This window comes from Malaya genurostris, chromosome 3, assembly GCF_030247185.1.
Source record: "Malaya genurostris strain Urasoe2022 chromosome 3, Malgen_1.1, whole genome shotgun sequence".
NCBI lineage: Eukaryota > Metazoa > Arthropoda > Insecta > Diptera > Culicidae > Malaya > Malaya genurostris.
In genome coordinates, this window is record NC_080572.1 from 171,260,572 (window position 1) to 171,287,684 (window position 27,113).

At 38.5% G+C, this 27,113-nt stretch overlaps 3 protein-coding genes across 6 annotated transcripts; 2 read left to right on the plus strand and 1 right to left on the minus strand.

The window, feature by feature from the left end:
- Nucleotides 1-2,622: 2,622 nt before the first annotated feature.
- LOC131435590 (ATP synthase subunit alpha, mitochondrial) lies at nt 2,623-5,387 on the minus strand. Its single transcript, XM_058603637.1, has 4 exons — nt 5,162-5,387; nt 4,427-4,663; nt 4,029-4,369; nt 2,623-3,968 (listed from the first exon to the last, which is right to left on the minus strand). The coding sequence occupies exons 1-4, from the start codon at nt 5,225-5,227 to the stop codon at nt 2,957-2,959; spliced, it is 1,656 nt and encodes a 551-aa protein (XP_058459620.1). The 5' UTR covers nt 5,228-5,387; the 3' UTR covers nt 2,623-2,956.
- A 6,300-nt stretch (nt 5,388-11,687) lies between these two features.
- Nucleotides 11,688-21,777, plus strand: LOC131435513 (protein tamozhennic). 4 transcript variants are annotated; one of them, XM_058603494.1, is made up of 9 exons: nt 11,689-11,844; nt 11,988-12,055; nt 12,432-12,662; nt 14,734-14,812; nt 14,876-14,996; nt 15,061-15,240; nt 15,301-15,388; nt 15,453-15,533; nt 19,385-21,777. In XM_058603494.1, exons 3-9 carry the CDS (start codon nt 12,536-12,538, stop codon nt 21,445-21,447), a joined length of 2,739 nt encoding a protein of 912 aa, XP_058459477.1. In that variant the 5' UTR covers nt 11,689-11,844; nt 11,988-12,055; nt 12,432-12,535; the 3' UTR covers nt 21,448-21,777. The 4 variants fall into 4 exon arrangements, with proteins under 4 accessions (XP_058459476.1, XP_058459480.1, XP_058459477.1 ...); XM_058603493.1 differs by lacking the exon at nt 11,988-12,055 and having other exon boundaries at nt 11,688-11,844; XM_058603497.1 differs by lacking the exon at nt 11,988-12,055 and having other exon boundaries at nt 11,688-11,844; nt 19,859-21,777.
- A 4,134-nt stretch (nt 21,778-25,911) lies between these two features.
- Nucleotides 25,912-26,778, plus strand: LOC131434105 (uncharacterized). Its single transcript, XM_058600750.1, has one exon. The coding sequence runs from the start codon at nt 25,912-25,914 to the stop codon at nt 26,776-26,778; it is 867 nt and encodes a 288-aa protein (XP_058456733.1).
- The last annotated feature ends 335 nt before the right edge of the window (nt 26,779-27,113 follow it).

A 27,113-nucleotide genomic window follows, 5' to 3' on the forward strand; every position in this document is an offset into this window, starting at 1 on the left:
TGTTTCGTCCGAGACGTCAGTTTAGACCAGGGGTTCCCAAAGTGGTCTATATAGACCCCTTGGGGTCGATATCCTTTTTGCGAGGGTCGACGTAAACCAAAACTTATTATGGGGGTCGACGAGGTCTAGAAATCGACCCCCTATTGCGTGATATAAGTTGTTATTTGAAATATTCAAGCTAAAAAGTTGTGTCTATTTGACCATCCGCAGAAAGTGGTAAGTATTTTACATTAATATTAAAAAAGCAAGAAATTGAAGTTTCAAAGGAATTTGCTAATGGGGGTCTGAGGCCTAAGTTAATTTTTGTAAAGGGGTCCATGACCCAAAATGGTTTGGGAACCCCTGGTTTAGACATTAAACATTGGTGTTTTGCAAGTACACTGGGGTTTTTTACGCGTTTTTTATGCGGTTTCTTTTTACGCTGATTTTCGAAGTTACGCGGTTGTTTACGCGAATTTCCGACGTTACGCAGTTTACTTGTTTTGTCTTAGAAATGCATGAAATTTCGAGATCTGGTGTAATCACGATTTTTTTTAAGTCAACTCTTTGACACTTAGGAAATTTTCGATTTTTTTTCAAAAAAATAAATAATGTTCAGATTACACCAAATCTTGACGTTTCATGCATTCCTAGAAATTTGGCATTAATTTTTTTTTATTTTGATTTTTGAAGTCTCAAAATTTTGCAAGTTCCGAAGTTGATTTTCACAAAAAATTGTTTTGTGATTACATCAGATCTGGACGTTTCAGGCATTTCCAAGATTTTTGGCATACACAAAATTATTGCTCCATTTTGTGGTTTTTTTCTACGCGGATCTCCGAAGTTACGCGGTTTCAAATTCTCTAAACCCCAAAGTCGATTTTCACAACCAAAGTTTTTTGAGATTACACCGGATCTGGACATTTCATGCATTTCTAAGACATTTGGCATAAAAAATAAGTATCTTCTATTCTGCTGTTTTTTTCTAGGCGGATTTCCGAAGTTACGCGGCTTTTTTTTTACGCGACACGTATCCCCCGTGTAAAAAGAGAGAGTATTAACTTTGCGCCTGCCTAGCAGTTCATGTTGAGCCGCTAGGTCGCGCTAGCAGCAAAGACGAAACGTAAAATGAGTGGCAAACATTGTAAACGTAAAATGAGTTGCAAACTCGCAAATTTGATGTCGTAGCACTTTCTCGCGTATCGTTTGCTGATGATTGTCTTCTATTTTGTAATCCGCTACAAGAATGGTGCTCAACGACAACTGGAGAACTTTGCAGGTTAGTGCGAGATCAACCAAACAATCCGGTTAAGAGACGGGTAGGGTTTGAAACTTGAAAAATCATTTATATTTCCCAAGGTTCAAGGGTACTGCTTCAATTAACTTGAAAATTTAACAAAACTTTAAATGTTTTATTATAAAAAAAAAACAAAAAACACGTCGGCAAACCAAACTGTAACCTAATTCAAAAACATATTTATATTGAACATATTTTGATACCGTTTTGTCGACGTTAGGTACACGGGAAGGCGTGGGATAGGAACTTGTGAGCAATTTGAATCAAGATTTGTGCAAATCTGTTTAACAATTGTTGAGAAATCGGAGTTAGCTCCGGTTTTTTTTGGCATATTTCTTCCCTATTATCGGTGCTGTCCAGAAACAACGTTTACATATCCTCCAACTAACAAGAACTTACCAGTAAGTTTTATAAAAATTGGCACCCCGTTTCGCCATCACCTGTGAAAAAGTACTCAAGAAATTGAAAATTTTTCACTTATAGTGGTGTTAAAGCGGAGCCGTAAATCGGATCCTGATCGACTTTTCGGGAATTTTTTTAAAGAATTTTAAGAACTTTTATTTGCTTCTTAGTTTGTGAAAATCGGTTAAGAAATTTCCGAGAAAATTAGTTACGCATTTTTTCATTTATTTGTCCATGTTTCCTTGTAATTCCGGAACCGGACCATAAACTCTTTCATTTGAATCAGTGTATGTATCGGTTCAGCCATCTCTGAGAAAGTTGAGTGGCATTATTTGTCACATACACACACAGCCATTTCGTGATTCCGACGAACTGTGTCGAATGGTATATGACGGTTATCTGCCCGTATCACAAAGCGGATTTTAGTCAAATCCATAATTTAAAAGACATATGTACATATTTATGTTAACTTATAAAAATAATTATTTCTATCTGACGGTAATAGCATTACCTTGAAGACCGCCATCCATTGGAGGAACATATGTCGTTTTTAAATAAACCGAAAAGTTCACTTGCAATGTTGAATGACAATACGTGATGTCGATAGCGGGGACATCTGCGAGTGTTCGCCAAACTACATATTCTAAATATTTACACACTATTCATATGACCATGGTTATCTGTTTTCTATACTACTATCAAATACAAGAATGCGTTTTATCATTTATCTGTTCTAGATGCGCGTACACTTGCTGTACAAATAAATTGCTCGCAGTCAAAGAAACGACTTCGGCAGTCCATAAGGCGAAAATTAACTTAATGTCGATTTCTTTCACATATCGAAACCAACAAGCGCAGAAAATATACCTCAAAAAATCAAGAGAAGCCGATTATTTTTATTGTTTCGGATAGATCAACCATGTTTTTTCAGAGTTAATAAGAACTTGTTTTTATAATGGGAAACTGTATTTCGATATTCAGATTTTATCCTTGCAAGTTTAATACAATTGTTTGAACTACTTTTTTGATGTTCGCAATTTCGATTGTGTTTGTTTTCCACTGTTGCTTCTTATCAACTCCTATCAATGATGGTATCGCAATAGTTTCTACTCGATCAAAATTTGTCTGCCCGCTCAAAAGATGTTACAATTTGTCTTGTTATTGAATATTTCACTTCAACAACCTCGCTGGCTTGCTAAACTGAAGCTAGCAATGATCGACGAAAAGACGCAGTTTAACTTATATTCCTCTAACAGCTAGATTAAAAGCATGGTATGCTTAACCACTGAAGGTAGACATGAAGCTGGTGACGATGCCTTTCAATTTGGCTTCCGTTTCATCGGAAATCTTTCCCTCGGAAGCGATCTGGCTCAACAAAGCTTTTTCGTTAGTTTTGACATGAGCCAAAAACTCACGCTCGAAGGCTGTAATCTTGCTAGGATCCATTTTGTCCAGAAAGCCACGGACACCGCAGTAAATGACAGCTACCTGCTCTTCGATAGCCATTGGGACATACTGACCTTGCTTCAGCAATTCAGTTAAACGCACACCACGGTTCAGCAATTGTTGGGTGGCTGCGTCAAGATCAGAACCAAACTGGGCAAAAGCAGCTACCTCACGATACTGAGCCAATTCCAGTTTCATGGAACCAGCGACCTGCTTCATTGCCTTTGTCTGGGCAGCGGATCCGACACGTGATACAGACAAACCGACGTTGATGGCTGGTCGAATACCCTTGTAGAACAATTCAGTTTCCAAAAAGATCTGCCCGTCAGTGATCGAAATAACATTGGTTGGAATGTAAGCGGACACATCACCAGCTTGGGTCTCAATAACCGGCAAAGCAGTCAACGAACCACCGCCCAAAGTTGGATTCATTTTGGCCGCACGTTCTAACAAACGCGAATGCAGGTAGAACACATCACCAGGGTAAGCCTCACGACCAGGAGGACGACGCAGCAACAGCGACATCTGACGGTATGCGACAGCCTGTTTGGATAAATCATCATAGATGATGAGGGCATGCTTTCCATTATCACGGAAGTATTCGCCCATAGCACAACCGGAATAAGGAGCCAAATACTGTAGAGGGGCAGCATCCGAAGCGGTGGCAGAGACAATGATAGTATACTTCATAGCTCCAGCATCAGTCAAGCGCTTTACAATTTGGGCCACAGTGGAACGCTTCTGACCGATGGCTACGTAAATACAGTACAGCTTCTTCGATTCATCTTGAGCGTCGTTGAATCGCTTTTGGTTGATAATGGTATCGATGGCCAAAGCGGTTTTACTGCGGAAGATGTAAACGTTACTAATACATATAATTGTTTTTTTTTTTTTAATTTCATACCCAGTCTGTCTGTCACCGATGATAAGTTCACGCTGTCCACGACCAATTGGCACAAGTGAATCGACGGCTTTGATTCCAGTTTGCATGGGCTCGCGTACAGACACACGAGGAATGATGCCTGGAGCCTTGATACCGACACGGAAACGCTGTCCGGTCTTGATTTCACCCTTCCCGTCAATGGCGTTACCCAAGGCGTCAACAACACGGCCAAGAATCTCGTCACCGACTGGAACGTCGACGATAGCACCGGTACGTTTGACAATGTCACCTTCCTTGATGAGCTTGTCATTACCGAAAACGACAACACCAACATTATCGGGTTCCAAGTTGAGAGCCATACCCTATGAAACATTCGACGGTTAGATTCATTTTATTACGTAGAAATTTTCAAAACAAACCTTGAGACCGGAGGAAAATTCCACCATCTCATCGGCCTGGATGTTTTTCAAGCCATACACACGAGCGATACCGTCACCGATACTTAGAACGCGTCCAGTTTCCTCTAAATCAGCCTTTGGTGCCGAACCCAAGATCCTTTCTTCCAGGATTGCAGAAATTTCCGATCCGCGTTTGGCGCTAGAAACATGGAGATTACGGGAAGCAACCTGAATCGCAGGAACAACGATCTTGGAGACCTGAAAGAACAGAATTAAAATTAAATTATCGTCAACAGAATTACAAATTCGTTTTCTATCTGCCTTGTAACTTATGTTATGTAAATCAGGTAGATTCATATTAAGATTTGTTCTTGTGAAACAATTTGTACATGATAGTAAAAAATATATAATTCTATAATACACACTTGATTTACCAACAATTCGTTGAATTTTACTAGCATGAATAATTATTTCCATTAAATAAAACAAAACATCCCGGCAAGACGTTTTCAATAAAAGTAGATGTATTACATAACAACTCAAATGTTAGACTGCAAAATTCAATATTTGCCATTAAATTTGGGAAAAATTTTTAAGTCCTATTTTACCAATTGTCTCAAAAAACCAACGCACTTATTTAAAAAATTCTATATGGACCTTTACCTCCTCACGGTTTGATTATGTCACCACTTTTTTCACTCCACAAACCACCATTGCCATTGAAAAAAATTATCAAGTTTTAGTCACTTCACATACCTGATTAGCGGTTCTTGGCAGCTGGCGAGCCACTTGGGCGGCCAAACGAGCAGAAAGCATCGACATTTTTTGAGTTAGGAGTTTTCCGGTGCTTCCTTTCTGTTTCCGAACTAACGATCGTACTTAGAACACCAAATGATTCGGAGTGTCACTTTTTTCTGCCGTCTACGGCTCGGAAAGATGGACGTCGCGGTTGAATCGAGCGAACGATATGAAAGTTGATTTGCCGTCGCAGGGTTTTATCCTTTGACAGCTCTAGTCACGTTAGTATGCCGGTAGAGTAAATGAAATGCAATCATATAATTGAAGAGTGAAAAGAATGGATAAAACGGAAACAAGGAACGCATACTCTGACAGCTTGAGTTCAGTCACAATGCATCAATGAAGGTGGTCAGTATTTTGATGAATAATATTTGGTTTCAAGCAGACCATGTCAGCTTGGAGCGAAATCAATTTTCAGTTCATCAACGCCATCGCACGGCATCACATTCAACAGATCATGTCAATTGTATGGGTGCGCAGTGCTACTATTTTGTGGCGCACGAATTTGATATTTCTCTACCCTACTTCTATGTACGAGATTCGATGCGAACTCGCCTGAGGGCGCCATGCTCGCAAAAAACGATGCTGCCAATGATTTGTTTGGGAAATGTGAGAACTGTTGCCAAGCATGTCAGTCACAGCCAATGATACGCGCAGCTGCTGCGTTCAACAGTAACCAACACGCAATGACACGAAAGTTTGGCGCAATCATGAGAACCACGACACACGACAGCAATATTGAGAGCAGTTGATTTTGTCGCACTCTCTCACAGCAGTCAAAGCCACCGCGTTCGCTTTGTGGTAGTGTACGTACATACTGGATAAGTAGCTGCTTTGTTCATTTTCGGTCACGGGTTTCGAGAATGTCACGAGCTCAAAATATCATGACATTTTCATAATGAGACTGTCATATCCGCTGTGACCGATCTGTGGCGATAAATTGAATGCGAACGACTGTGTTTTTATTACCGGTTCAATTTCAGTTTTGAAAAAATCCAATCACAAAGCTTGTTCATGCAGATGTTTCAAAAATATTACAACTATTTACTTAAATTTCATACACGAAGTATCATGAGCGCAGCTTTTGCCTTTCTAGTGTGACGCAAAGGCAAGAAATCTTACAACAGAGACAATAAGTTTCGCGCTTCTATTACTTATAAAATTCAGGTTCATGCTAAACGGGGTTTAATTGTTTGATCGAAAAAGTGCATCCAAATTCTGGAAGTCAAAGCATTTACTTTGCTTTTCTCACTGAACCGCTTCCTTCCAACGGGAGTGCAAAGAAACAAATACACACAGGAAAAATCGTCTGCATTGGGAAGCAAGACATTCTTGTGCATGTCCCCCTAAACCTCATGAGAATCGACATAAAACGAATTTCAAAGTTGATCCTTGTTGATTTTAAAGTTGACTGTCTCTCGAAATTTGTTGAATTTGGAAGGAGCTACTGTTCATTGTGGCTTGCCATTCTCAGATTGAAAAGAGTAGAACAGCTCGATGAGAGCAAACGGCGACATTCACGAGAGAAAATGTCATGAGACCTATGACATTTTTCATCTGCTACAGACGTGGCGAAGTGCAATCGACGACTGCTGTTATTTGCGCGGTTTGACTGTCTGCTTTTCGTGTCATTCTCCAGTACCGTTCGCAACCCTGCTTGGTTTCATTGTCAGCTTAAAACTAGAGATGGTCGGGTTTCGATTATTTGTACAAAGATTCGTACTGAGCCCAAACCCGACAGGTATTGTTCTGAAAAAATGTTTGTCGGGTCGGAAACGGGTGCCGACTTTGCATATTTAACGGGTATGTTAAAAAATTTGGTTTGGTTTCCGTTATTCGAACCCGGATACTCGATTTTTTTGGGTTTGGGTCGGAAACGGGTAGAGATTTTTTTTATCGAATACGGGCCAAAAACAAATCAAAATATTTAATCCAAAATATTGGCAGTTTCATTAGTTTTACATTTTATTTGAAGGTCCTTCGCTCATTTGGAACAAAGCTGTCATTCCCAACAAACAGCTGTCGTCACTCTGGTTATAGGCACTCTATTCCAAACTAAAGTTGAAAAGTACTAACACTGTTTTAAATCAGATTCTAAGTTTTATTACAACTCATTTATTTATTTATTTATTTATTTATTTATATACTTACAATCAATATACACAATGTGGTCTTAATGATAGTTACCAATGATATACAATGATACGCGATTGAATGATTTCTGCAGACCAACGTTCGCGCCATATACGCTCGTTCTATGTTACTCCAAAGAGAGTTCAAATTTACTCACTTTCGCCAAAAGTGGAACTACTATATCAGCTGCTTTTCAAAAAAAGGCGAATCTAACATTGACAGCAAATGGAGAAAAACATCGATGAATGTTTCGACTTTGGTTTCAAATCGTATTTAGAAATTATCGTATATTCTCAGATCAATTCATGATTTGACGATGAATTGTTAATTTATCTTCTAAAGGCATGCAAATTTTACCACTTTCCTGCTATATCCACTGAATAAATCAACATAAAAATGTTTCGCCCTTTTTCGATTTGTTTACTTTTCTGCTTCCTGGGTGAATTACAAAGATACGCCCTTGCGCATTTTTCATGAAATTGGCTGGTTTTCGCGAATAAAACAAATCTACAGGTAATTTTATCGTCTCATTTACTATTTCCAGTAGTAAAAGGTTCGGAAACCATATAAAATAAAGAAAAAAATAGTCTTATGACTTACTCTCAGCGAGTGCCGTCATTAAAAATTACTCTTCAAAGTGAATGTTGATGGATGGCTTATTGGCCGTTTAAAAAAAACGCGTGAATTGATTGCTATTAATCGATAAGCACGATTAGTGGCACTGTCGTTAATCGATTACAAATACTCGATTACTTTAGCCTTTCAATCGATTAGTTTGATTAATTGAGTAAAAATATACATCACTAGCCCGTTGTAAAATAAACGGCGATCCTAGTGAAAAATGGGTGGCCAATACATTTCCTGATGAAAACAAAACAGTATGTAAATGCGATTCACACGTGGCATCAGACGACTATCACCGACATGCAACGGTTATGGAACGACAACATTAATTGTAAGCAATTCATATAAAGGAACAATCCGTCAAGTTTACGGAACATTTTAACGTCGGGTTCGTGGGTAATACTTGGCTAAAAAACTCATTTTTATCGTTTATTCAAGAGTACAAATAGATATTAGCAATAAAAGCACAGACTAACAGACAGGACACTCAAATTTGATTCTTCAATCATTTTAACGGTCATTTCGAATATTCCATTATTTGGGACAGTACTCACATGTGTCATGATGGCGCCACGTTACCCTATCAAAAACATCATGTCTGTCATCTAGACTGTCTTTATTTTTTTCATTTACCAACAGAGTTGCCATTCATACAGAATTACCTGTAATGTATTGATTTGTATACGTCCATGCGAATTTCATGCAGGATACAGATTGAATACATATTGCCAAAGATAAACTGAAGATTACAATGTTCCATACGTTTCATTGAAAAATGTTGGGTCAGTAATCGTGAACCAGTTGGTTCAGTAATAATGTAATTTTATTGACCCTCCGTTAACAAGCGTCGACTAGTTCCGACAAAATGCCATGGAAACAATACAAGTTAGAAAGGAAGCACACACATGTTTACATTCAGCACATAATGATTTCTTGCCACAACTGATGCTTCATGGGATGAGGCTATAACAAACTAAATAAATTCTAGACAATGGTTCTAAGTAGTTTTCACTTTCTTATTCTAAGAATCACTGATATAAAGCGAAATTTCTCAATATCGTTCATACTGTAACTTGATATTTTTCCAAACATAAACAATCATTGTCATAGTTAAGACGCATCTAGTGATCAGACACTTGTTGTTTTGCTTCAAAATACTCAAATTGACAGTGAACCGAGCTCATCGAGGGGTCCTATTCAAATGATACCTAAGAAATCGCAGACTACTCTATCTTGAGTTTATCTTTGATATTGCCTAAACTATATACATAATTGCGCCTACTTCTCATCCTCCAACTCAATAAAAAATCGAACCCGTTTTGTTACAATATTTACTTGCTTCTGGTCTGCCGCCACTTAATTTCGGGTGAAAACTACCAACACAATAAAAAATAGTCTAGATGAACAAATTTGAGTCGAATAAATGGTTACCCTCCAACATCAAGAAAAAGTTAAATATATTATCAACGTAATCCAATAAAACATTGTGACGATTCATTTTCAAATATTTTGATGAAATCAGGCATCCCTGCAAGCAGCTGATCGGTGTTGACAAACGAGGGGAAACCAACTAGTAAAAAACTTTTACATAACACAAGGGGTGTACAGATAGTAAATAGTTCGCGCAGTACAATATAGGTGGAACTAGTGTATCACGAAAAATAATTTTTATTAGAATTTACTCATACTGTCATGTCTGTTAGTCTGTGATAAAAGTACACTCGGAATAGAAGAAAATCGATTTCAAAGTGATTACTACTACTTTTTTTCAAGTGTAAACTACGATTAAACATATAACATCTTCAGAAATGTGTGAAAGTGGGTAAGGTTGGGTTTTTTCGGATCAACATTTTTTTAAAGAGAAACCAGTGTAACGTTGATTTCTCGAGTACTAGAATGTATAGCGATCGAGTAATATTTATATCGGATACTTTATTTGTTATTTCCAGACATTTGAAAAATGGTATCAAACCAAGTTTAATGCTATATTCTGAATAAACGGTAGATTTCGCACAATGAACTAAGATCAACATTACCGCCTCAGAGTAAAAACTTTTTCTTCAACTTCTACTATGATTTTTCAAAGAAATGGCTTCAGAGAAAAGTTTTATTAGGAATGTTTTTTTCTTCCATGTTATTGATTGTCTGTCAGGATTATAAATTGAATGATAAATAAATAAATAATCTAAAACTATTGCACGAATCCGTTGATATTACAAAGTTAATAACAGAGATAACATATTGTGTGGTACCAGACCACAACATGTTACCACGTATTACTTCATTCCACAATCATTAGCAACCAGTTTATCTCCATCACAGCAATCGTTTGAGACTTCACACCCGCATTACATTATTGGATACAAAAAAGAACGGAGCGTTTCTCTTCAACAGCAAGATTGGATTCAAAAGGACCAAACTTGGAATTTAGAAACTACACACATATATCGATATATTAAACACGTAGTAAAAAAAACACTTGATATTACTATTTCAAACAATAAATTAATATTTTTCTTGGTAGCCGGCTGCTTAGATCAACCAATATAACCAATTATTAATTTTAATAAATAATTAGAATAATAAAGCAGAAATAATACAGAATCAAGACGCACGTGAAATCTGTTGAGCTTTGTTTGGTGATTTAAAATGATTTTATAACAACTGCTTTGTCTAAATCCTATTCACTCGTTTATTTTGTATCACGTAATTTCATTTATAAAAATAGGGAAATTTTACTTCTTTACGCGATAGTATTGCAAATTTTTCTTCAGTTTCCTCGAATAAGAGCTGTGAATCAGTACTTCCCGGGGCTTCAATATAGGATATTGGTGAAACGTTCACTCGGGAAGTCAATGAGTTTAGTGGTGCATCCGAGCATCTTGAAACCGGCATATACTGAGTCGCGCACGAATACTACCAATACCGAAATTTTTACTAACAAATATCCTTCTCCCGTGACACTTGTGGAGTGCGCAGTAGTATATACGGCCTCTAGTAACAACAAGTGTTGGACTAACATCCCTTCCCATTCCTTAGACGATCTACGTTCGGGCCTGGCCGGCGCCGGTACTGATCAATGAGTTCTGGGATTACCAGAAGATGTACATTGGAGGATGATTCACCAGTCCCAGGTCGGATCATCTAGAAACTCCCTGTACAATTTCAGCTAATCCCGATCAGTAACGGAGTAGCAACCAGGGGTGGTCGCTCAAGCTCAAGCTCAATATGCCATTTGCATTTGTGGTTGTAAGTGAGCTGTCAGGAAGCCTTCCCATAGAAAATCCTTCCGATTATCCCACCGACTTAGTAGGGGTTTTTCGGTAGAATCGGCAGACGGTCCATCGATTCATTGACCATTTGTTGTACAGACGCTTATGGGAGATTAACATTAGCGTTGACCGATGCGACAGCTGATTTAGTGAACAGCTGTGTGAATGTGCAGCTCAGCCATAGCCGAAGCAGAAAAAAGTTCACGCCGGAGAGCTCGGATCGGTCGTGTGAGGGCAATAATGATGAATTCTCCGTATAAATTTGGAATGTCATCACTTAGTTGTCATTTAAAATGACATTAATAATTCTCGTGTAAGGGTCGCTTTAGTCTTTGAAATAACGCCCAATGCGAAATAAAACTGCATTGCGGACGGTCTTAGTTCATGTTTCCAAAAATGCGTTCTTCACTCATCAGTTCAAACGCAAAAATTGACAGAGCTGATACGTGAACAGTTCACAGTTTATGTCAAAAAGATGGAAAGAAAAGCAAGAAAACTGTAAATGGTGGATCTAGGAAATGAAATTACTGCTATAGCTACGCAAACATAAAGCAATCCCGTTTCAAACGGCAGAAAACAAGACTCGAATCAAAATCACATAGTGGATGTGAGGTATAGTGCGAATTTTGGGAATTATGTTTAAAAATGAATAATGTTCATTTGTTTCTTTTGGTAATCCAATATCGTATCGTTTCCTCAATGTGGTTCTTTAATCTTTATTTTTGCACGAAATTCCTTAACATACCGCTGATCAGAAAGATTGAGTTGCAAATCATATTCGTTTTGTATCGGGATGGAACAAAAAGGTTTATATAGAGCAGAGGTACTTATGCAAATCTTTTAATAGAACTGCTCATCGTGCCATTCTCTGTCGTAGAAAAGTGTTATGATATTTATAGCAGCAATGAAGATGTGAAAATTATTACGTTTAATGTTGATAGTATTCTATGTGATCCTTTGAATGGGGATCGGCGGTTATCGTGAACAATGAAAATATTCAGATTATATTAGAACTTTCCTTCCGCTGTTTACATTCAATGCGAAGTTATATTGTTCACACGAGATAATGCTAACCAAGCTTAATCCGAGGGCTTAGTGTTTTATTGTGATACTAGTTGATTTGTTCTATTTAATATGATTCTATTGTGCTGAAAATAGGTTACATTTTTGACAAACTAAATAATCCTGAGTAATTGCAGCCATCGATGATGAGTCGCGCATTGATTTTGGCACCAGCTAAAAGAAGATAAAAATAACGAAGCAATTTATTGGTTTTCAACTATTGACCGACAATCTGTTTAGGATGGCATCTGTTTACGTTCAGAGTGGTGGCTTTAACCCGCTTTGGAATGAAATCATGAACGTACACTGGAAGTTCCTGGATGCAGACGAATCGATGGAAAAGATTGAACTGAGAAACCAATTGGAAGGTAAGTACAAATCTCTGATCACCAACTGCTTGATTCTAAGAATGCTTTAAATGTTTAACATCCTTATCTATACTGGGAAATATTTTACTGTGATAACGGCGATGACGCATGATTTAGATTCGATCTGCACTAAGAAGGTTTTTTTAACAAAAATTCTTCGCAATATTCAGGTACTTTGACTAATATATAGTGGGGTCAAATTTTAAAGACTTACGGCATCGTGTATTTTGTTCCAATAAAATATTGGAATATTAATAATATTGCTTTCACTATTTCATGATATTTCTACTCATCGATTCAAATGATAGCCATAAATTTTCCATTTGTAGACTATGGAAATTCAAATTATTTGTGGGTAGTAGTATCTCATTTCTTTTGCTATAAATCTAAAACGCTGTGTTGGCTCTTTAAAGCAGTAGTATATGTTGAGTGGACGTAAACCAAATTTATGAATATGATATACATTTAAGGTTCATTGTTATTGAATGTACTAACAATTGGATCACGCATCAACCCCTTCTTCAGGCGTTGGAATCTGTTGACAGCGCGGCTAAATATCAGGGCTATACGGCAAATGACTCATCAATTAGATGTTTTTAATGTTCAAAAGTCATTTGTTTGTCGCGATATGTTGGTGCTCGCATTGACGTGATGGAGAATGTTCTTTTTTTTTGATTTGGCATAAAGGCGTCGGAAGCGGCGACCCCTCGCAAGCTTACCTGTAAACCGTATGCCAAACTACCTTCATGTCAAATGACCGTATGCCAAATGACCTTTATACCAAATGGTGTTTATGCAAAATGTCTTTATGCCAAATCACCTTTATTCCAATTGACTACCCCTAATTTTTTTCTTCATATATTCCTCCAATTTTACTTCCATATGGTAATCCCGAAGAGCCTGCTTCATGGTGGCTCAGTACTTTTCAATTGGCCGCAGTTCCCGTGCGTTCGAAGAAATGAAGTCTTCGGCATTGTGTGACCTTAGAAGTGGAACAGTATCAGAATCCGGACCGATTTGAATAAAATTTATTTGCTGAGGAAAATGGAAACGGCTCACGCATTTTATGCAAACTTGTATAGAAACAAGAAATGAAAATCAATTTCGTGCATTTAAAGGGTCAACATTAATCATTCTTTTCTGACGCATGCAAAAAATGCTATATTTTGATTGAAAACTTGTTATTAAAACCAACACTCGACGTTAATGCGATTAGTGGTTTTTTTGAATGAAGGAGTCTGCAAAAAACGTTTCAATCACTTGCAAACCTTCAAGGTCTTGATGAAATACACTAGAATATTTTTCTACAGATCAGTGCCTTTCCTTCTAGAAGTAGTCGTTCTCGAGATATTTAGAAATGCAATTCAAAGAACTCAAGCTCTTGTCCGAATGTTTTTAAATTTCATGAAATTATGTTAATGGCCGTCGTTTTACTTGACAGTTTGAGATTTCAATCCCTTTACCCTGTAATTTTGGAACTACAAGTCGGATCGAAGAGAGAAATTGTATGAAACCATAAAACTATTCCTGTAACGTGTGACAATCGGTTAAGCATTCCATGAGATGTCAAAGAGAGTTCCAGTTTGTGGTCATTACTTACGGTACTTTCAGACCCAGACTCCAGCATAACCCAAAACGATTCGTATGTTCATGAATTAATATGACGAATAAATCGGAATAGTTTCAAGCCCAGTTTAGAGCTTTTTTTTTGGTATCGTCATCTACGACGGTTTGAATTTTAAGAACTCATCATCCTGTAATTCCGGAATCGGATAAAATTCTTCAATTTTGTGTGGGACCATAAGTCTTCTAATTTCAATTTTTATGTATGATTATATGTATTCATATGATTATGTTGCCAAAAACGAACCGTGCTAAAATCTAAACTATGTAAAATGTCATGAAAAGGTATTTTTTCTAAAGTTTAAGTAGATTATATACCTATTTTTCTAGTTATAAGATAGGGGGGAAGATAAAAAGGGGGAAATATGAATATTCTACATAGTTCGAAAAAAATGCTGTCACCTGTCACATCTTCGATAAACATGTTCTATTTACTGTATAATTGCAGCCCTGATATTACAGTACTTATGCAACTGGCCACACTCAGAAAAATTCTTTCACGTGGAAACGGTGCAGGTGCTTAAAAGGTATGCAATGGAGATGCTAGGTCATTCATCAGAAAACGAATAAATATCAATATCATTTTTTAGTTCGATTGCTAAAATGAATGACTTTTCCGCGTACAAAGCATCGCTTGGATTTGATGCCATAAGTCAGTACGCTAACAATCTATTCACAAAACCATGGCGAAAGGAGTACAAGACAGTTAAGGTATCGTATTGAGCATTATACGCATTAGATAGATAGTAGATTCATTTTTAAGTTTTGTTTTCAGATGTACTCCGGATTTTATCAACATGAGATCGCAGCCAATCTAGTGGGAGCGGAAGTACTATTTGAACACATGGGCTATCGAGTAATGCCGAACCAAACATTGGTATTCGAAGGGGCAATATGTCCCGACCGTGTAACGAACGTATCGAGAGACGCTATCACAGCGAACGTGGAGTGCCTGGTAATTAATGCACGTTGTAATGCTTCTCTATTCTTGTTCATACGTTTTTATTGTTTACAGATTATGAAAGAAATTTACAACCAACTTACGGAGCTGTCCCTACCCGTCGATTGGAGTGATATTTTTAGTTTTCGGGAGAACAACACAAGTACGAACAAGACGTGAAGTAATTTATTTGAAAAACATAAATTTGTATTTTTTTTTCCCTGCAGTGGATGTTTCACAGTCTGTCCAACAGATGACAGCACTGATTAAAGAAAAACTTCAGAAAAATCAACAGCCACGACGAGAAGGTAATATAACATGTAACATATCATCTGTTTTTTTTAATAGGGCAAAACTCACATTGACAGCAAATCAATTCCCATTTAGGATTATATATTTTCCGATCAATATTAAATATTGATGTTTTTGTATAATCAAAATTTCTAGGTTAAATTGTTGAATCTTTAAGCATTTATTCATAGGAAAGAGAAACTCGATTTGTTTACTTTTGTAAGATTTGCCCTTCTTTGAAAAACTTTGGTTTTGCATTTTGTTCATCGAATAATATGAACTTGGTGGTTTTGAAGATAGAATAATCGTTCCTAGGGGAGTCTAAAAAAACCGAAGTACGAAAGGCGGAATAACGAAAGGCCGAAATACATAAGGCCGACGATGTTCTTATCTACCACATAAAGCCGAAATTTCGGAAAGCCGAAGCATAACAGGCCGAAATATATATAATGGCGAGTAAGTGAGTTACAATAATTTTCTCACGAAAAAGTTCCATTTTTAGCGATAATCCACTTGTTGTCTATAATTAAACTACATATTAGTTATAAAAAATTGATTTCTTTTACTTGAGTAGAAAAGATATTTATTTGAATCTGGCATCCTTTCCTTCTATATCTATAGAGTAAAGTGCCTATAACCAGAGTGACGACTTCTCATCTGTAATGTTGACAACAATTCAAAACATTCCATTAGCTTTACATTGAATTGACAGGGCGAAACTAACATAAACAAATGGAATGACAGTTTCGCCCTTTATAGTTCTTTGTATTACTAAAATTGAGATTTTTGTAGAAACCGTATTTTTAGACAAAATTGTAGGATTTTGAAGCATTTATTGGTAGGAGAGAGTAACTCGATTTGTTTACTTTTGTAAGATTTGTCCTACTTTGAAAAGCAGCTGATTTTTCCATTATTCCTCGACCAACAACTGTCTTTCGTGATCACCTTTGTTCGTTCTTTTTCGCTGATCTAATTTTTTACCAGTTTTTAGAGTTGTGTGTTATTATTGTGGTACAAAGTATTTGGTAAGAATTCTAACGTTTAGTATATTTAGAAAATAATTTTATTCCGACCTGAAAAACTGTTTCGTCTACTAGTGTTACAATTGTAGTAGAAACACCTAGAGAAAATGAGCAGCTATCAAAAATTGAGAATTAATTTTAGTTTTGTTGACTGTGAACAATCAGGCAGCTTAGCCGAAGATTTTCTGGCATAATTCAGAAAGCCGAAACGATTCTTTCAACGGGCAGACCGGGCAAACGGTTTGCTTGCGTGGGGCCGCGGGCCGTTTGCCCGGTCTGCCCGTTGAAAGAATCGTTTCGGCTTTCTGAGTTTCGGCCTTCTGAGTTTCGGCCTTTTTAGGTTCGGCTTTCTGTGACGTACGGCTTTTTGTGTTTTCGGCTTTTTGTATTTCGGCTTTTCGTTTTTCCGCCTTTCGTATTTCGGCCTTTTGTAGTACTCCCGTTCCTAGATCTAGAGATATAAAATATGCTATAATCGACGTTTCGATTACTGAACTACTACTGAATAGTATTCCAATTATGTTATATTTGTACTGTAATTTCGAATTTAATATTGGCATCCTTGGATTTTAAATTAAAGCTGTTAAAATTCAGTTGGTATCTCATTACATTTGATGCACGCATGCTTTATCACACTTTTGTAGCTAATACATTTTCATAAGTTTTTACCTACCATATATTCATATAGCGTATTATACAAGCAAGGTTAAGGATAGTTAAAACAATATTGAGCTATTCCTTCATAGCTTCAGGACCGCAAAACTACAAGTAAGGCAGGATTCATCCACTTATCGGGATCAGTAAAAGCCCTGCTAACCCTTCGCTACAGAGCGACACATGCCTCTACCAACTCCGATGATTTTCTGTTGTTAGTTGCGACTATCTGCTTTTTCCTACGGCCGGGCGGAAACAGATGTATTTTTCTACACCAACTATGTATGGTTCTTACCTAGGAAGGTGTGTAAGAAACCTCTCTAGCGACGGTGGCAAATTATAGTCGGGTCAACCTGTTTCCCACGAGAAATCTTGACAGTATCCGCAGTAGCTGTTCCAAGAGTAATTGTTGTCCACCCTGCAGTGTAGTGTCTTCTTCACAATTAGCTGTGGTGAGCGTGGTAATTGATCCCTTACGTTCAATCAGGACGCAAGAAACCAACTTTATGGTTAGCTATCCCTCTTGACGAGCCAAAACCTCGCTCTGTTCGACGGGTTTTATATACTACCAAACATGCACACTTCGCCGTTTCCCAATTGTGACGAAAAACTATCGGTTCGATCAAATATTTTCCGTTTTGCAGCATAGAATTTGATTGAAAAAAAAAACTGCAAATGGGAAGTTGTTGCCCTATGTTACATATAAAAGGGTTTTTTTTTTCATTTGGGAATTTTCATACTTATCAATCTTTGAAAATTGTCATCACTATCACCTTGCAATTCCGGTTTCGATTTTGAATTCGATTTATGAGAAAAATATGAAAAATTAGCCAATTTCTCAAATCTTTGAGCGTAAAAGTATAGCAGTTTTAAGCTCTTCACTTGTGCAGCGCCACAATAGGCTGGATGCTTCACTTGGAGTCCTATGTTTAGGTATGCACTAGAGATGGGCAATTCGTTCGCGAACGGTTCAAAAGAACTAGTTCTTTTGAATGAATGAATGAACAGTAGTTCTTTTTTTCGAGAACGGTAGTTCCTCAGGGGAGCGGGTCATATCGCCGAATAGATCATTTCGCCGAAAGTCGTTTCGCCGAAAGGGTCATTTCGCCGAAAGGGTCATATCTCATGCATGTTATGTCTTCTGTATAACTGATGTGGCGCAGCCACATAACTGAAGCCAAGATGGCTGCGGCCTCTTGCATACAAACCTGTAACCGCCTCGTTTGCCCGGTCTACTCAAAGCTAGGTTTCTTTGCTTTAGTTAGGTCCGAACGAGCGGTAGCAAGGTCGGACAGCACAAGAACCAAAACGATGTGGCGTAGCCGCATAAGATATTTTTTTCATTTTCATTTAACAAACGGAAAATACCACCTACATTTGCCTGGTAGATACACCTATGCAATTGCTTTGATGCTTAGTAGCTAATAGTCAACAAGTTTTCTTGGGAACTACAATGGTAGGTCAACAAAACGGGCGTTAACGCTATCATCTTTCGTTTGTCTTTAATTTAAATCAAATTACGATTTCAAGACGTTTTCAGGATTCGGCGAAATGACCCTCTCGGCGAAATGGCATTCGGCGAAGTGACCCATTCGGCGAAATAACCCTTTCGGCGAAACGGCTTTCGGCGAAATGACCCTGATCCGTTCCTCAGTTCTAATTCGTGAGACCTTTTTTTTGCTCGCCTAACCTAACAGCACTAAGTTAAAATGAACTGTTTTGCCCATCTCTAGTATGCACACAACTTCAACTAGCAATAATCGCACCTCGATTGTACCTCATGGGTTACGAATTCGTCATTGCGCAAAGCTTGCATGCACACAACTTGTAGAGTGTGAAAAGATGTTATTTACGAGCTAGTTTTCATATGCCCTTTTTTTCCTGTATATAAACAATGCAGTTTAATCATGCTCTTGGTTTCTTGTAACGTTTTTGGATTACTTCATCTGAGGCTACCATAGTCGATAATATTTATATGAGAGCTTGTAATGAAGGTTAAAGATTTTCAAACCGAATTTCTAAATTGCGAATTAAATGCTCGATTTATAACCTTATGATTCAAAACTAAACTCGCAAAAATCAATCAAATACCTATTATTAGCATTCAATATTATTTTTGTTTAGTTTCCAAATGCTCATTTAAAATTATCAGATTCAAGAAAGCATTTTTTTGTATTTCTTTTCTATTGTAGCAGTAGATTCGTACGGCACCCTGAAAGCTCCAGCAGTTGGTTCATGTAACTCATGCAGTGCGTATCAGTTTCATCCACATATGCAACACCACCAGCAGCAGCAGCAGCAGCAGCAGCAATCATCTCTCCCACCTCCTTCTATGGTTATGCATCCCGCGTTACCTCCAGTAATGCCGTTCTACACACCCCAGTCGATGTACAGTGCTACCCCCTGTAGTCTCCATAATCAACCTTCCAATTTAGCTTACGGATATCACGATCAAAACAGCTATACCAATTACCTACCAACATCTCCATCACAGGCCCATGTTCATTCGTTGAATCAATCCAATGTGCTGCCATCCCAAGCACCTCCTTCATTGGGCGCCATACCCCATTCGAAATCCTTAGACCATTATCAGGATCCTTCCATGTACAATCTAACGACTTGCATGCAACGTCACTCAATTGATCAGCCCTTTGAATACGCTGCAGCTTCGTCCGCGTCTCACTATGGAGGTCCGATGGGTGTGGCGCCACCGACTGGAGCATATGATACCGTCGACAGTTGCAGTATGGCCTACAGTAATCATCCCTACAATGTATCCGGCAACCGAATACCCCTCCCATTAAATTTATCTGCTAACATTGGACCTTGCATAAATGGCATACCAGGAAAGCCGGGTTTTGGTGAATCTTACTTCCACCATCCCAGTATTAATAACTATACACCGATGCCACCATATTACCACCATTGTAACAGTAGCAATGGTCAATTATACGGTCAACAACCCAAGTCACAAAGGCACGTTCCGGGTATCTACATTAATCATAATTTCGAAAACACGGGAACGCAAACTCCTCCATCTATCTTGAGCAAGAAGAAAAACTCCTATGATGATTACGATGTTCCTTCGGTTAGACATAGCAATGAGAATAAACATCCAGACGAGTTGATATATATCGATACCAGGGAAGAAAACAAAAAGGACCGAAAGAAAATCGACCGAAATGTTAAAACTACAGATTTGCTGGGTGATTACGAATGTGATATGCTACCTGAATCATTGGTAGAGAGACATCAACATCAACAGCAGCCACATCATCGCCATCATCACCTGCATCACCAGATGTCTAGGAACTCGAGACAATCGGATTTTGATAGTTACGAAGATGAAAAACTACAGGCGGGTGCCTATCAGCGTGCCAGTAATGTTAATAGGCGCATATCAAGCAAAAATCAAGATGGGATTGGTTCATACGAGTCATGGAATTATGTATTCCAAAATTTGGAGAAACAGGGCTATAGTAAGGATTTGGGTGAACGTGGAGATTTCTTGGTTAGCGCCGAAGGAGACGAGATTCCTGAAGGTAACACCAGTCGAGGAAGTACACTCAAACGAAGTAGTAACGACAAATTAAAAGCAATGAAGGTCAAATCTGCGGATAGGATGGATGGTATCCGAGTGGCATCGACCAGACAGAGTACGTCTGGTGCAACGAAACACGATCGGGAAAACGAGCGTAACGAAATGGTTGCAAGGGCTGGACAGAAACCATCTCTAGTACAAAAATTATCGAAACCTATTAGCAATAATCAGGCAGACAATAGCCATAAGGCAAACCACACCAACAATGTGAACAGCACCAATAATAACGAGGCTTCCGGTAGTAGACGAAATTCTATAACACGAAAAATTTCGAGTTCCACTAAGGAAACCGTTACTTCTACAACAAACGCCACAAATAGCAGCAGTACATCTACCGGAGGTGGAATTTTAATCAACCACAACAGCTCAAACTATCATGGGACATCTGCTGTTTTGGGTAGAAAGAAAACTACCAGCTTCGATACTGCCGCGGCCACTATTATCAATCCAGTAGACGACCGCGATCGGAGTCGTAACTCAAACAACGGTGGAACGAAAATCAGCGAATGGAATTGTAAATTTTGCACATATTTAAATCCCGTCAGCGAACGCATCTGTGAGATGTGTGCGAAAAGTCGGGACTCTAACTTGAACAGTAGCGGGGCGAAGGTAACGGCGGCGGCGACTAGCAACGGGACTGCGACATGTGTCTAACAGAACAATATTGTGATCAGTTTTGAGTAAGAATGGATTGGATGAATCAACAATGTAATACGGTTATCATTTGAGAAAAATATAATAGATTGACCACACACCACTACGTTGGTCATCATTAACTAGTCAGAGAAAAATATTTGGAACTTATTAAACATATATTGACATTGTTATACCTTACACTATTTTTAGATTACACCTGGCAGAAGACAAGGCTCATGTCTAACATTTGTAGCAATTTCTAAACTATCTAATGTAAGCTCATGTTTCCCAGATTATGAAAATTTTAATACGAATAAATTTTCTTTGTTTGCTGTTGACAGATGAGAAGATTCATTGTTTCTATCAATTTGAAAATATCACATTTCTCAGTAATATTTTTGTGGCTCCTTTTTTCTTCCTAACGGAAACGTTGTCAAATTCTTTCGTAGATTACATTGTAATCAATTTATTTTTGTCTTTCTCGTAAAGAAAGGTTATGCAATCACTGTGAAACCCGACTTTTTAATCGAGACCCGGAAGGCCCGAGTATCATTATACCATATGCACTCATTTTTCTCGGAAATGATTGAATCGATTTTTGCAAACTTGGATTCAAATAAAAGGTCTTATAGTCATCTTCAAAATTCCTGAACATCATTTGCAGATGACTACTGATTCCGGAATTACTGGGTAATATGTACAAACAATAAATGATAACATTTCTCGGAGATGGCAGAACCAAGTTTTCTCAAACTTTTTTTCAGATCGATCCGATTTCCGGTTTCTGGAATTACCGCGTGAAGTGTCAGAAAGTTGAAAACCGTCTCTTGAAGCAGCGAATCAAAAGATGAAAAATCTTAAACCCAAACTGTTTCTATTTGTAGGCCATATTTGTTGCTAGCCGTACGAACCAATTACCGCTATACTGGTCCTCGGAAGTACCAGAAATAGTGGTCAAAAACTGCGAAAGGAGCAATAAGGCGGTGGAGTGTTTTTGAAGACGCTTCTTAGTAATCATGATTTGCGATGTCCACTGTATCTCAGCGGAGACTAATCAGAAGTGAACTAATCAAAGCAGAATAGTTGTAGTAGATGTTTTTCTAGACCTCAACTTTTATGTTTGATTTTAAATTTTTTGAACAAATGTTTGGTGGTTGTTTAAAGTCAAATCTACGAATTTTCACATAAACATGTACCATTTTGTATTTGTGCAACCTCCCCAAAGTAACAAAAAACGAAAACGTTGGGGTGTAGTATTTTACATGTAGAATCAGTGCAAAATTTGAAAATAATTGGAGAAGTAGTTTTCGAACGTCTATAAAATCGAAAGAAAACAATTTATTGTTACAGGAGGTCTAACACTTTCAAAAACTCATACACGCAGTTCGCTTTCTCATCTCAACCAAGTCAGTCGATAAAACAAAACCGCTTACGTTCGGGACAGAAGAAACCAAGTACAGTATTGTGTAGTGAACAATAGAACTACCTCGAAATGAGTGAACCAAACGAACAAACCGCCGACACGAAAGAATACAATTGTTGTTGACTTCAGACAGTGCAAAATTCGACCTTCGATACGAGAACTTGAAGGTTTGCTTAAGGAGCAAATGCATCTTGACATTAAACGTGTGCATTTACTTCAATGCAATAAGACCAATAATGTTGTTTATATCCAGTTCTATAAAGAGTTGGATGCAATTCAATTCACTAAAGACAATAATAATGTGCACTATGTGGAGCATGAAAATATCAAGTACAACATTCCAGTATATATGGGAGATAGTGCTATAGAAGTGCGTGTGCATAATCTTCCCTCAAGCGTCATCGATCTTTATATTCGCAAAACTATGTCCCAATACGAAGAGATTCTCTCTATCGGAAAAGAAAAGTGGAAGAATTTTTTCACCGGTATTCTAAATGGCGTACGTTTCTTACGCATGTGCTTGAGGAGGCCTATACCTTCTTATGTGACATTCGGTCAGGATACAAGAATCCCGTGCAAATCACTTGTTACCTATGACAATCAGATGGCCACATGTCAATATTGCCAAAAAGCTGTTCACTACGGTAAGCCATGTGATAAACTGGACAAGGAGACAACTACACCAAAGGACAACGGTGTTTCCTTCACACCAACCCCAAGCAACCCCAGTACACCTGTGACAGTCACCAACAACAGCGAAGCATCCCATTCAACGAAATCATCCAACGTATCCCCTATAGAACAAAGTACGCCAGCTGCAGTTAACAACTTACCATCTAACCAACCAGCAACTGCAAACAACGTACAACAAGACGCATCTACAGCAACTAGCAACGAAATCAACAACAATAACACCGATGCGGCAATGAATGACGAGACGAACCGCGAACAAACTGCCCCTCAATCCTCGCAGAAGGAAAATGGAAGCTCCTTTCCCCATAGAAAAAGGGTGACAACGAGATCCAATGCGAATTTTAGTTTTTTTATGCGAATTTTCAGAGTTATGCGGTTTTTTTGTCACGATTTTAAGTCAATCCAAGTAGAAATCTTGGACCTGTGCACCGAGCTCTTACTTCTTCGCAGGAGAGAATAAGCATAGATAAAGGCCACTTATTTCCAGAGAGTTTTGTTCCAAAAGGTTTGAAAATATCACAGAATATTGAAATGTTTTACTATGAGAAAATATAAAGAAGAAAACACATGATTTTTTAAAAGTTTAACCCCTTAAAAGAATTCGGAAAGGGGGAGAAGAATCAATATCAGAAAAAATAATAAAAATTACACAATGTTGAAGAGTTTTTTTTCTAGAGTTGCTTATTCTGTAGAGTAGGATATATATAAATTCTGAACTTGGTCATGGAACGGGCTCAATTCACTAAAAGTTTGAAAAAAGGGAGTGATATGGCTTAAACAGCTTACAAAGTTTATGAATGGTATTATTAGCAGCCGCCGACCAATGTCAATCGTTATTGATTTTTAACCGTGTCGTAACAACAATAAACAGTGCAAGAAAACGTGAAGTACAACATACCGGTGTATGTGGAAGATAGTATAATTGAAGTGCGCGTGCTTGATCTTCCTCCAGAGGCTGGAGAGAGACTCATTAGAAGCAATCTTTCGCAAAACGACGAAATTCGTTCCATCGAGAGAAAATAACGAAAAAACTTTTTTTTTCGGTGTTCTGAGCGGTGTACGTGTTTTACGCATGCGCTCAACAAAACCAATTCCATCTTATGTGGCCTTCGAATTGGACGGAAGGTGGTCACGTATAAAAGCCAGCAGACCACGTGTCAAAACTATCAGCAAATCGTTTACTATGACTAGCCTTATGAGAGAAAAAAACACGCCTCTCAACTGAACTTATAAACCGCTACCAATACCCAACAAAATGAAAACGAGACAGAGGATCCCTATAACGATAATGCCAATAACAACAACGGCGACTACGAAACAACGGGCACGGAGTACAATGGGGTGAATGATGGTGAATTAAATGATATTGCTTCTCCCTCAAGAAAAAGTTCATTGACTATACACATTAATAAAAAATACGACAGTGACTTCGTTTATAAATAATAACATAAGAAAAGCCTTGGTATTACATTCCTTGTTGTGGAATTTGATTTTCTGTTTTCATTTGTGTACCCCTCACTAACTGAATGTCCTGTTTTTTGCTCAGTTGGTCCCGTCAAGGGCCCCCTGAAGCCGTGGGCCCGTGCCTCTTTGTAAAAGCGGCTCTGGTTTTAACAGACTTCGCAATCGATTCATAGCGTACATAAGTATTGAATGGGTGGTGATACGATCCTACTGACACTAAGAATCCTTCCAGATCGGGGCTCGAACTTACGATATAAGGCCAGTCACGTACCCAGAGGGGGCCCGAGGGGCCCTGGCCCCTCCCGAAATCAAAAACATATAATTATTTAGAATGTCTCAGACATGTGTTACAGAAATAACAAGACATTAAACGTAATGAAATGTAATACAATATCAATTCCAGTGGAAAAGTTTAAAGTGCATGTTAAAAACAGCCGTAAAAGGCACAGCGAGAATTAGGTACAAAAGCAATCTTCAGTAACATTATTTTTTAATCTTTGGGCCCCTCCCGAAATGAAATCTTGGGTACGGGCCTGTATAAGGCCCTATGCATTGAATCGCCAACCCGGGACAAATAGTTTTAGTTTGTAAACAACTTACCGCTAATTGTTGTGTGTTTGTTCGCTCTGGTAGTTTTTCTGATTATTTCGGAGTTTTTGAGCGTTTTTCCCACTGCGTTATTCACGATTTCGACAAGATCTGGATTGTGTTTCGTGTCGTGTCGAGGCGAAGGACTTCGAAGTGTTTTTTCGATCCGTTTGGTCGCTGTTTGTGATTTGTTTGGAGCGATAGTGCCGGCTACCGAAGATTTCGTTTTATATAGAAATCCAACTACTCACTCTATTTTTCCCGTTCGAAGCGCCATCTGAACCTTAGTGTCAGCATTGTGAGTTTTGTGCACGATGGCTAGTGCTGGTGATCGGTGTGCTAAAACCGTTAAATCAGATGATGATTTCATAGGGTGTTCGGGTTTTTGCAATAATGTAGTCCACATGAAGTGCGCAAAACTAAACAAACCGTTTTTGAAAGTAAATGACGAGAACCCCAATTTGCTCTGGATTTGTGACGAATGTTGTAAATTGATAAAACTTGCTCGTTTTCGCGAGACAGTTTCCTCCATTGGGTGTGCTGTCTCAGCTATTGCTGAAAAAACTGAGTCAATATGTGCTGAGCTGAAAGCCGAAATAACAAAAAATAGCCAGCAAATATCTCGCCTGTCTCGCATCGTTTCTACTTCGTCATCGGTGCCAGCAAATCCAGTTTCTCGTCCGGCTGCTAAACGTCGTCGCGAAGAGGTATTTGAGACAAGCAGTTCATTGATGGGTGGGCGGAAACCAGCCGAAAACTGCAATATTGCAACGGTTCCGCTAGCTTTCATTCTTGCATGGATCTACATCTCTCGCTTTCATCCCAGCGTTAGTAAAGAGATGGTCGAAAAACTAACGAAAGCTGGACTGAATTGCAATGACGAAATTTCGGTCATCCCGCTGGTGAAAAAAGGAATGGACGTCAACACCCTGAACTTTGTTTCCTTCAAAGTTGGAATTCCTGCTAAGTATCGTGATGTTGCACTTAATCGTGACAAATGGCCTCAAGGTGTCCTCTTTCGCGAGTCTGAGGACAACCGGAGGCAGGATGTCTGGTGTCCGCCTATCGATGTTTCTCCGCTTACTCCAGATAAGAATGACCGTAGTACGCCTGTGAGTATGGAACAGCAAGGTACACCTGGATCGCCTTTTTCCCTCTTGACAACACCAATGACGTTATGAGATTGCATGGAAACATACCGGGACGCACTGTTATAGGCATTTTGGAAGCTCCTGAACCCCTCACCACAGTCGAGCCATTGCAGCCAGCGTTCTCCAGCCGTCCTGGTCCTGTGTGTGGGTGTGATGAAGGAGTCTTCCAAACATTTCTCCACGGCAAGTATTGTCTTTTTTCTTTGCATCCAAGTCCTGATCTTGCTCGCGTTTGTAGATGTCTGCCCCTCGTTGGAAACCTCTTGCTGCCCAGCACCATTGATGCGCATGATTTATCGTTTGAGGTTGGACTGGGACGCAACATAGTTAGCATCATGGAAGCCCCCGATACGTTCCCCACAGTC